We start from the raw sequence: 12,413 nt of genomic DNA, 5'->3' as shown, positions 1-12,413 counted from the left end.
CTGCTTTTATTTCCTGCCATGCAGGGACACAAGACCACCATATCCACACTAATGCCCCGTACACACGGTCGGATTTTCCGATGGAAAATGTCCGATCGGAGCGTGTTGTCGGAAATTCCGACCGTGTGTGGGCTCCATCGGACATTTTCCATCGGATTTTCCGACACACAAAGTTGGAGAGCAGGAGATAAAATTTTCCGACAACAAAATCCGTTGTCGGAAATTCCGATCGTGTGTACACAAATCCGACGGACAAAGTGCCACGCATGCTCAGAATAAATAAAGAGATGAAAGCTATTGGCCACTGCCCCGTTTATAGTCCCGACGTACGTGTTTTATGTCACCGCGTTTAGAACGATCTGATTTTCCGAAAACTTTGTGTGACCGTGTGTATGCAAGACAAGTTTGAGCCAACATCCGTCGGAAAAAATCCTAGGATTTTGTTGTCGGAATGTCCGAACAAAGTCCGACCGTGTGTACGGGGCATAAGGGTCCGATCAGGTCCGCCTGAAAAACTGACAGGCGAACCTGATCAGACAGCCCATGTGAAAGGGGCCAAGCAGGGAGATGACAAATAATAAATTCATTTTAATTAACCGCTTCCTTCCCGCAGGACGACTATATACGCCCTGTCTTTGAAGAGAAATACCGTTGTTATGGTAGCAGCTAGCTACCATAACCCCGGTATCCTCTTCAAGAGCCGCCGGTTCTGTTTCAGATAAAAGTGGACTCTGCAGCGGATTCGCCACAAGATCACTTTTATCGGCGGCGGGAGAGGGCCCCCCCTACCGTCGTGCTACGGTGCCCTTCACCGCTTACCGTGGCCGTTGGTAACGGCGGAGGCGATCCGGACCTGTCCCTGGCCTGACATGGAGACGAGTGAGGGGAGGATCTGCCCCCGCCCGTCTCCAAGTCATTGCATGGCGGAAGCGACGTCAAATCGTCACTTCCGCCCATAGCTCTTAAAGGGACATTTTATTATTATTTTTTCAAATGACAAATTTTTTTTTTTTTAATGCATTTTAGTGTAAATATGAGATGTGAGGTCTTTTTGACCCTAGATCTCATATTTAAGAGGTCCTGTCATGCTTTTTTTCTATTGCAAGGGATTTTTACATTCCTTGTAATAGGAATAAAAGTGACTTTTTTTTTTTAAAGAACAGTGAAAACATAAAAAATAAAAGTTAAAATAAATAAGAAAAAAAAGAATAATTTTAAACGCGCCCCGTCCCGCCGAGCTCGCGTGCAGAAGCGAACGCATATGTGAGTAGCACCCGCATATGAAAATGGTGTTCCAACCACACATGTGAGGTATTGTCGCGATTGGTAGAGCGAGAGCAATAATTCTAGCCCTAGACCTCCTCTGTAACTCAAAACATGCAACCTGTAGAATTTTTTTAAATGTTGCCTATGGAGATTTTTAAGGGTAAAAAGTTTGTCGCCATTCCACGAGCGGACGAAATTTTGAAGCATGACATGTTTGGTATCAATTTACTCGACGTAACATTATCTTTCACAATATAAAAAAAAATTGGGCTAACTTTACTGCTGTCTTATTTTTAATTTAAAAAAGTATTTTTTTCCCAAAAAAGTGCACTTGTAAGTCCGCTGCACAAATACGGTGTGACAGAAAGTATTGCAATGACTGCCATTTTATTCTCTTGGGTGTTAGAATAAAAAATATATATAATGTTTGGGGGTTCTAAGTAAAGGGAAGGAGATGGTCGGGCAGTGAAAACAGACAGGGAAAGCTCCATTAGCAATGGTGGTTGTCTTGTCATACCAACAGCCACCACAAGAGAGTGCCCGATTCCAGAAGGAACCATAGGACTGCAGAAGGCCACAAAGCCGCGGCCTCAATTACCGGTGCGGACCAACGCGATCGCGCCGGGAGGGGGGGGTGTAGCACGGAGACAGGATACCCCAGCTGTGCCGCCCCAGGCGCCAGGTCGCTAATTCTAGTCACAAATGCGACCTGGCACCCGGGGTTTGTCGAGCCCTGTGTTACAGCCTTATTCCAAAATGGATTAAGTTCATTATTTTCCTCAAAATTCTACAAACAATACCCCATAATGACAACGGGAAAGAAGTTTATTTGAAATCTTTGCAAATTTATTTTTAAAAAAATCAAAAAAAAAATCACATGTACATAAGTATTCACAGCCTTTGCCATGACACTCAAAATTAAACTCAACTTGGAGTCCACCTGTGGTAAATTCAGTTGATTGGATGTGATTTTTAAAGGCACACACCTGTCTATATAAGGTCCCATGAGAAACAAAACTCTCTGGTCTGATAAAACAAAAATTGAACTCTTTGGCCTGAATGGCAAGCATCATGTCTGGAGGAAACCAAACACCGCTCATCACCTGGCCAATATCATCCCTACAGTGAAGCATGATGGTGGCAGCATCATTCTGTGGGGATGTTTTTCAGCGGCAGGAACTGGGAGACTAGTCAGGATCGAGGGAAACATGAATGCAGCAATGTACAGAGACATCCTGGATGAAAACCTGCTCCAGAGCACTCTGGACATCAGACTGGGGCGAAGGTTCATCTTTCAACAGGACAACGACTCTAAGCTCACAGCCATGATAACAAAGGAGTGGCTACGAGACTCTGTGAATGTCCTTGAGTGGCCCAGCCAGAGCCCAGACTTGAACCCGATTGAACATCTCTGAAGAGATCAGAAAATGGCTGTGCACCGACGCTCCCCATCCAACCTGATGGAGTTTGAGAGGTCCTGCAAAGAAGAATGGGAGAAACTGCCCAAAAATAGGTGTGCCAAGCCGGTAGCATCATACTCAAAAAGAATTGAGGCTGTAATTGGTGCCAAAGGTGTTTCAACAAAGTATTGAGCAAAGGCTGTAAACACTTATGTATAGTACATGGGATTTTTTTTCCTTTTTTTATTTTTAATAAATTTGCAAAAATTTCAAACAAACTTCTTTCACGTTGTCATTATGGGGGTATTGTTTGTAGAATTTTGAGGAAAATAATGAATTGAATCCATTTTGGACTAAGGCTGTAACATAACAAAATGTGGAAAAAGTGAAGCGCTGTGAATACTTTCCAGATGCACTGTATAATCTCTGTACAGTGTCCTTTAAATTATAAATCAGCTGTGTAATGTGGGGGTTGATAGAAACAATTCATATAATTTAGATCTAGTCAAAGTATAGTTGGCAAATTGTAAGGAGATTGTACAATCAAATCGTAACATGCATGGAGTGTTTAAAGCAGACCTTCTGTGAAATTACAAGACCTGCTTTTCTCTGTAACACCCCCCCCTATATAAAAACATCCAGAGAAAGGAAAAAATGCTGCTTTCTTTTAACCAAATAACTTGTAATTTCGATTTTCCGCTCATGTCACATACATAGTTCTATTATACATACATCTGAGGCTCTGCAACACTATGCAGTCAGGAGGACCTCTACTACTTTCTGGTTCATCTCTACTAATCCCTATGTTCTCTTACTGCTTATTAGACATGTGCACACTGAAATATTTCGTTTTGGAATTTCATTTTCGTCCAAAAAATCAATTTATTTAGTTACTCCCGAAATTCGTTTTTCGTTAAAAACTTGCATTTGTCCGAAAATCCAAATGAATTAAGGTCGAAAATCTGTCATTGAAGGCTTATGGTGTCTGTTGAATGTTCAAAGAAGATTCGACGGAGCAGCTAAACTGTACGACGCCGTATAGTTTAGTTGCTCCGTCGAATCTTCTTAGAACTTTCAACAGACACCATAATCGTAAATGAAAGTAAGTTGGCTGTACGTGTGTACTTAGTTCTAGCTATTTTACTGCCCCTCCTCTTTGGTTACAATCAGCCAATAACATTCATCATCATCATTATTTTTATTTTACTTCCCCCACCCAATTCCAGCAGCGATCTTTTCTCCCCTACGTCGAATCTTTTCTCTCTATGTCGAATCTTTTCTCTCTATGTCGAATCTTTTCTCTCTACGTAGAATAATCTTGGACTAATAGAGTTAAGGTTAGGCACATTCGACCATAGGTTTGATGGACACAGATTGTTATTGTCATCATCATGTCGAATCTCCTATCTATATAGAACTGTTGTAGCAACGAAAGCGAAAATAAAGCCTTTGTTTATGTCAGATCTTTCGTTTTTCGGATTCTGCACTTTCGTTTATCGTTTGTTAAAACGATAACGAACATACCTGAAATTCGGACAAAAATGAATGCACATGTCTACTGCTTATGGGACTGAGGAAGTGATGCTGATTCAGTATTCAGTGCACAGGCAGAAAGTAGAAAAGTGACACAGGAAATGGCAAAGCTCAACCAGGAAATAAAGGTGTCATCTGCCTTACTATGAAGTTGAGCAGAGATGTATAAATCCATGATTCCACCAACAGACATGCAAATCCTTTCTGCAGTTTAAACAGTAAAAATATATATTTATTTCATTTGCCTGGCGTCCTGGGAATAGAGCTATTCATACTACACTTGTGCATGCTGCAGTGATGGGTTAGCTCTAGGTCATTCTATTACTTATTACAAAAAAACGAACTTTTTAAAAGTTTATAATAGATTTAAATGAGGCCCTTAGTTTACATCTCATTTTTTTCTTGTAGCAGAATTTGTACTTATTAGGGATGTCTACATGTACTACCCATAGTGTCCACAGGGTGGTGGTATAAAACAGGTAGACCGCCTATGTTCAGCGATTGTTTCTGAATTCTTTGGTCCTTCAGATTCATTGATTGTAATGTGACTTTCCAAACAAGAATCTAGTAAGATATGGAAGGAGAAAATGACCACAATCATAGACAAAAGGGCTTAATAAATGTCAACATGCATACAGCATTGGTGTACAGAGAATCACAGCAACAAATATTAAAGTAGCTTATGGCAGGACAATCCAATGAGAGTACTAGTTATATTTTATTGCACACCATTTTGACATAAAAAAACACTCCACCTTGTTTTATTTTTGTATCGGAAATACAGAGGTTGGCACAAGGGGGCTTGGCTTGCCCAGACTTTTATAACTACTATTTGGCGGCCATGCCCACCCAAGCTCATAACTGGCTTGTCTCTGATGACACAAATGCCTCAGTAGTTCTGGAAGCTGCGCACTCAGGAATCTCAGGATCCTATGAGACCCTCCGTAATCTCCTTTACAGGGGTCCGAGAGTCTCTCACCCGCCCCTTACTGCTGCTGTGAGGGCAGCTATTAAAGTGGTTGTAAACCCACATGGAAAAAAAAAAAAAAGACCTGCAAGACAAAGGCATAATGAGCTAGTATGCATCATGTCATGTTGTAGTGAGCCCACCCCCCCCCCCACAGTTAAGTGTGTCCCTAGGACACACTTAACCCCTTGATCGCCCCCTAGTGTTTAACTCCTTCCCTGCCAGTGTCATTTACACAGTAATTAGTGCATTTTTATATTGCTGATCGCTGTATAAATGAAAATTGTCCCAAAATAGTGTCAAAAGTGTCTGATGCGTCCGCCGCAATGTTGCAGTCACAATAAAAATCGCAGATCATCGCCATTACTAATAAGAAAAACAAAAATTTATAAAAATGCCATAAATCTATTCCCTATTTTGTAGACACTATAACTTTTGTGCAAACCAATCAATATATGCTCATTGCGATTTTTTTTTAAATTTGTGTTTTTTAAATATTTTTTGGGGATATTTAGTGCCGAATCACAAAAAGTGCTCTGGTCAGGAAGTGGGTAAATCCTTCCGGGGCTGTAGTGGTTAAAGCCACCTTTTTAGCCTAAAATGATCACTAACGGAAGGCAGTTTCTTAACAGCAAAGTAGTCTAAAGACTCTTCCTGGGTATTTGACACTTGTATTTATGACTGTTCTCACCACTCTCTCACAGTCCTGTAGTAATGCTATTAATTGATTTCTTCTACTTTTTTCTTTCAGCAATGTCCACCCAGGGTTCATCTAGATCTCCATCCCGCGCCTCCCGTGGATCCGCACGAAGACCTAAGAGTAAAGAGAAGAAGCCAGGGAGTGCAAGCAGGAAGCGCAAAAGCTCCGGTAGATCTTATTCCAAGATTCTTTAGAGCTCACTGTGATATAGTTAGTCTGGTTGAAAAAAAAGGACACAAGTCCATCTAGTTCAACCAATAAAAGGGGGGGGGGGGGGTTACAATCCTATGTACACAATGCCATACCCACAGTTGATCCAGAGGAAGGCAATAAAAAAAAAACCCAGCAAGGCATGATCCAATTTGCTCCAGCAGGGGAAAAATTCCTTCCTGATCCCCCGATAGACAATTGGATTGGATCAACTTTACCTATAAATGTTAGTATTCAGTTATGTACATTTAGGAATGAATCCAGGCCTTTTTTAAAGCAATCTACTGAGCTGGCCAGAACCACCTCTGGAGGGAGTCTATTACACATTTTTACAGCTCTTACTGTGAAGAAGCCTTTCCGCAGACATAAGGAGTGCCCCCTTGTCCTCTGTGTTCATCTCATCATTTGTGTTAGTCCATCTGTAGATTTTTGAGCAGTCCAGTAATCCCTTTTGCAGCCTCTGACCAATATAAAGGCAACTTGCTCTAAGGAAGTATGAATGGCTGCCATTATTTGGTCCCCCTTCTGAAAATATTTCCCTGGCAGTAATGCTGATCCAATCCAATACTGAAGGCGGAGGATGACAGGTAACTAGCATTTTTAGAATGAAGGCAGCTACTGCAACTTCTGTACTTCTGTCAATACAGGTTCCCTTTAAAGTGTACTTTCGGCCCAACCCCTCTGACCTAAAGTAACAGCACCCCCCTCACCCCTGCCGAAGATGCATACTTACCTAAAGTACTTAATGCGCGGCTGCAGCATTTGTGCTGCGCAATGTGGTTTGGTGTGGCGCAATCTTAAAAGTTGCACCTGCCATACTTTTGGAACATTCTTGTGTATTGGATTTAATGGGCAGTTAAAACCGTGATGTGCGGGAATGTGCAAAAACAGAACGCACCCTTTATGGTGTAAACTGGTCCTTAAGGTGACATTAAAAACAGTTTTATTTTAAATAACAAACATGTTATACTTGCCTGATCTGTAGAGTGGCTTTGCACAGAGCAGCCCCAATCCTCCTCTTCTCGGGTCCCCTGCCGGCACTCCTGGCCCTTCCCTCCTGCCGATTGCCCCCATAGCAAGCATCTTGCTATGGGAGCACCTGAGCCGCTGCTATGTGTGTCCATTCACACACTGAGAGCGGGTTCAGCCCCCCCTCACTCTCTCCTCATTGTCTCACTGGCTGTAATTGACGGTAGCGGTACAAAATGGTGTAGCGCAATTTGATTGTGAAAATAATAAAAACAAATACATGTGTCTCAGTTTTTTCTATTTAAAAAAAATCTTCATATGTTGCAAAATAGTGAATCTACACTCACATTTCCTGGGCTCCAAGGCAGCACAGTGGTTAAGTGGTTAGCTCTTCCTGGGCAGCACTAGGGTTGTTGGTTCAAATCCCAAACATGGCATTACCTGCATGGAGTTTGCATGTTCTCCCTTTGCCTGCGTGGGTTTCCTCCCACACTCCAAAGACATGCTGAAAGGTGTAAAGCTTCCTTTTTCAAAAATAATAAACTTGTCATACCTACCTGCTCTGTGCAATGGTTTTGTACAGAGTGCCCCCCCCCCGATCCTCTTCTACTGGGGTCCATGGCGGCGCTCCAGGCCTCTCCTCTTCAGACAAATACCCCCATGGAAAGCGGCTTTCTCCAGGATCCGTTTCTCCCCAAAGAGGCCAGCACAGTACATGGTGAAGACACTCATTGCTATATCTGAAAGTCTTCAAACCAACTTTATTGTTCCAGCAGGAATGAGAACACCCTACCCCAGTACCTCTATTCGACGCGTTTCACCCCCTATTGTGGTTAATTCATAGCCCCAGTAAAGGGTGAAAGAAACACATCAGAGAGAGGTGGGTGGAGTGTTCTCATTCCTGCTGGAACAATAAAATAAGTTTTAAGGTTTTTGCAAGTAGCAGTGTGCATCTTCATTGTGTACTGCTTTTGATGATTGCCAAAATCTTGATATGTATGCCTAGAATTGTCAGAGTTCTTTCTTCTAAGTCCTCCTGTGTCTGTGTGTCTCTGAGTAATTTTATTTTATGCTTGCAGCTAAAAAGCGTGAAGATTCTGCAGCATCTGTCAGATCGGGTAAGTGACAGTTCTGAACTTTGTAAGACAACATCACATTACTGCCTATTCCATAACTGACATTTGCAGGTTCACATGTGTCTTACATGTGTTTCTATTCATTTCTATGGAAGGTGCATTTAAATATAAAATCCACCAATGCAGCATTAAGGATTTTTTAAAGTATAACTAAAGGCAAAACTTTTTTTTTTTAGTTTTGGATACAGTGGAGAGGGAATGGAACACTTGTCAGTTTTTGTTGCTGCCTGTATCCCCATCTTTGTGTCCTGTTTACCATTATCATTGAAAGTGAAAGTAAAATAAAATCAAAATGTTTGTGTTGTCCCCAAAAAAGTAATAGGGAGGAAATCTTCCAATGGGGACGCTAGTTCTGGTGACCTAGGGGTTCCCAAAGGGATTCCCTTAATGTGCAGGAATTTTCTCTCACTTCCTGTTTGGCTATGAGACAGGAAGTGAAGGGAAATCTCCCCAATGGAACAGAGATGGCAAAAAGTAAACCTTACAGGGATTATAACCATGGGCGTCCACAGAACTTTTTTCAAGGTGGCATCATTTTAAGAAAACCCATGCTCCGCCCCTTTTTGACAATGTTATGAAGGGTAAGGGGCTTAGTCATTATCACATAAAGTGCAGGCATGTGCCCATCAATTGCAGCCTCATTGTGCCCATCAAATGTGGCCTGTACAGTATGGAGGGTGTACAGTATGTGTATATATAGAGGGGGTGGATGGTATTAGTATATACAGGAAGGAAGGTGGGTGTATATAGCTGTATACAGGACAGATGATGTATATCTGCAGTCAGTGATGATGGAGGAAGGTCTCTATATACAGGAAGGAAGGTGGGTATATACAGCTACCTGTATATAGAGACCTTCCTCCATCATCACTGACTGCAGATCTACATCATCTGTCCTGTATACAGCTATATATACAGGACAGATGATGTATATTTGCAGTCAGTGATGATGGAGGAATACAGGAAGGAAGATGAGTGTAATATAGCTGTATACAGGACAGGACAGATGATATGATCTTTCCTAAATCTGTCACCCCCCTTCACTGATCATACCTGTATTCACTTAGCTGCCCCCCTCATCTGTATATATGTCAGGCCCCCCACACACACAGCTCTGCTCCCCCCTGTACACAAACAACCTCCTCCCTTCACTTGTACTCACAGCCCCCACTTTTCTTCCTTCTCCCAAGTCCTGTTTCCACATGTCCCTGTGATGAAATACAACGGGCAGCAAAGTAAACACGAGGGGCACACAAACAGGAAGCAGCCAGAGGTGGCAGTAAAGAGCTCTGTAAGCTCAATGACACAGATCTGTAGCAGCTGTGGAGTCGACTCGTAGAAAAACATAGGGAGCCAGCACAGCTACAGATGCGGCCGCAGCGGACCCTTGCCAATTCCAACTTGCCCCCCTCTTGCCCCTACCTGCAGATGCCCATGACCCTCCCGTACTCTATTCAGGGGAAAAAAAAAGTTTTTCCCTATAGTTCTACTTTACTTCACAGCACTAAACCCCAGTCGAGTGATTGTAACAGGGCATGCAGTGTGCAAGGTGCTGTGATATCAAACAACCATCCAGAATCCATTTTTAGTAGACAGAACTGTCCATGATTGGAAGAGATGAGCGCACACAACACATCATCCCCGCTTGCTGCACTGCTCAGTGTGAATGTGTGTTATTCTGAAACTTGGCAGGGCGAGCTGGACTATAGACAGAACAAAGACAATTATCCTTGAGAGGAAAATCTGCAAAAGTCATTGGGGAAGTCGGTTTTCAGGAGTTTTTCAGATTTCATCAGAATGGAATTCAATTGTTTAGTTCAGGGTTCTGTTTATGTACTGGTATCATCGCTCAGTCATGGGCGTTTGTCCCGGGCCGCAACATCCCTTAGCTTCAGAAGTACCTCTGTACCTTTCTATGCAATAAAAAGGTACAGAGGTTGTATCTAATGTGGCAAAAACAGAACAATACCAAGAATCAAAGTAGATAAAAAAAAAGCAATTGTCATTGTCTTTAAAAGTTAAAAAAAAAAAAAAAAGCAGTGCTGTCCATAGCAATTAAAGTCGTTGTAAACCCTTCCATATACCCAGTGAAGGGACTATACTCAGGTGATACATGAGTTGAAGCAAATCCTTCCACATAAGTTGCATCTGTCCATCTGCCATCTCCTCTTCTCTACATCTGTTCAAAGTGCTCAATTTTAACCATTTCAGCCCCGGAAGGTTTTACCCCCCTTCATGACCTGGCCATTTTTTGAGATACGGCACTGCGTTACTCTAACTGACAATTGCGCAGTCGTGCGACGCTGTACTAGCTCACAGTGTTCATGCCTGACAGCACAGGGGTCTGCTTGTTTACATCTGCAGACTGCCATTCTGTCTCTGTGGAGCCGCGGTCGCGCACTGATTGGCCACAGGTGGAGCTAATCAGCGGACCCGATGTCCACCAATCAGCGTGCAATCATGGCTCTGGTGGCGCGCCTGCCTCCCAGTGGCTACTGACAAAATCACGTACAGCTATGTGATTTTGCGCAATAGAGCCGCTTTGCTGCAGTATATGTTCGGCAGGCAGTCGGGAAGTGGTTAAAGCTTGCCTGAAAGGTCAGAAAAAAGAGGGCGAAGAGCTGAAGTTACACTCTCTGCAGAGCTCAATGAGGAGTGATGGGAGGAGGGAAGGGGCAAACCCCCCTTCACACAGGAACAGAGCTGAGGCTGTCAATCAGCTGGAGGTCCCTCCCCTGTCACCTTTTTTCTCTTGGTGTCAGGAAAACTTGTCAGAAGTGACTCATGCTGATATCAGTGGAACGAAGCAGCAGACAAAAGTGACACTTAGTGCTCTTAATTTAGACAAGTCCACTCTATATAGGGATATGCTTTGTTCATATTTCATGTCTGAGGTTTGCAACCACTTTGAGAATAGAGCAATCTCTAGAGCAGTGCTTATCAACCTTATTAAAGTATGTACCTCTTCATAAAAGCCAGGGCTTGTAAAGTAACCCCAAGTTTTGCTCATCATATCCCAACCCTCCTTTTAAATGTGAACATATATTGTGGATCAGTGGCGTTGCTAGGGGGTGGCTTTTGGGGCTATAGCCCCGAATCTGGGGCCTATAGCCCCGAGTCTCTGCAGGGGTCCCCAAGGGGAGGGGGGCTCTCTGGGGACCCTGATGTAAGTGGGGGCTCTCTGGGGATATATATATGTATATATATATATATATATATATATATATATATATATATATATATATATATACACACACACGTACACCCACATATTATATACATGTGTATGCCCGCCCAAGCGTATGACTTTCTTTACTACGCTGCTATGGGCTCTAGCCCCAGATCTTTTGTAGACCTAGCAACGCCCCTGTTGTGGATGCACCCTTATTGTACAGTATATAAATGTTTTCTAATGGACTCCTTGTCTTCTTAAAGCCCAACTTCAGTAAATTAGTAAATTTTCCCTGCAGTGGGGATTTGCCTGCACTGGAAAGGTTAACCGCTTGTTTATTGTAGGGGAGAGTAAAAGCAGGGGTCCCCTTGGTGTCATCGTGTCCTATGCAGGGCTATAGACCCTGCACCAGGTTTGATGTCAGGACCTTAGACCACTGGAACATAGAGCAGAAGACCCCAGGGAGACTGGTCTAGCAGCACGGTGAGCAAAGGTAAGTAGTTCTTTATACCCATCCCTCCTAGATTTAAATGAGGAATTAACTCTTGCAGTGCAGGTGCAGCCCAACTGCAAGGATGGATTTTCACATTTCCGGGAGTTGGGCTTTAAAGCTGAAGTTCAATCTGCTTATATTTTGCTGTACCTGATTGATTTCTCCCCTTTCATCATCAAAACCTGAGTATTGCATACAAATGTATTACCTGAACGCAGACTCTCCATGTTTGGGGAATATGTATGTACATTACGCGCAGGTTTATGCAAATATGGGCACCCAACCACTTATGTCAATGGGCGGCTCTACATAGTACCTGGGCTTCCCGGCACACAATTATACCCGATTTTACAACGTACCAGGCCTCATAAGAGGCCAATTGTTTTTAGATGGTCAGTAGGAAGTGTTGTCCTGCTTTGTGAGGGTGCTTAAAGCGGAACTTCAGTAATATTTTAATCTTTCCATCTATTAAATCTTCTGCCCTTGTTGTTTTAACTTTGGATAGTAAAACGTTTTTTTTTTTTCTGCCAGTAAATACCTTATACAGCCCACTTCCTGTTTCTTGTC

General features: G+C 42.8%; 1 protein-coding gene across 1 annotated transcript in view; it reads left to right on the top strand.

Annotated features, from left to right (window-relative positions):
- Nucleotides 1-12,413, top strand: part of DNAI3 (dynein axonemal intermediate chain 3) — a 136,124-nt gene that overhangs the window by 26,776 nt on the left and 96,935 nt on the right. The window contains exons 2-3 of the mRNA XM_073593617.1: nt 5,918-6,034; nt 8,125-8,163. Of these exons, the coding sequence (XP_073449718.1) occupies nt 5,920-6,034; nt 8,125-8,163 (154 nt within the window). The 5' untranslated portion in view covers nt 5,918-5,919. The remainder of the gene's footprint in view (nt 1-5,917; nt 6,035-8,124; nt 8,164-12,413) is intronic.

Source organism: Aquarana catesbeiana, linkage group LG07 (genome assembly GCF_042186555.1).
Source record: "Aquarana catesbeiana isolate 2022-GZ linkage group LG07, ASM4218655v1, whole genome shotgun sequence".
Classification (NCBI taxonomy): Eukaryota; Metazoa; Chordata; class Amphibia; order Anura; family Ranidae; genus Aquarana; species Aquarana catesbeiana.
Note: the sequence above shows the minus strand (reverse complement) of the source record. Positions and strands in the feature narration are given on the sequence as shown.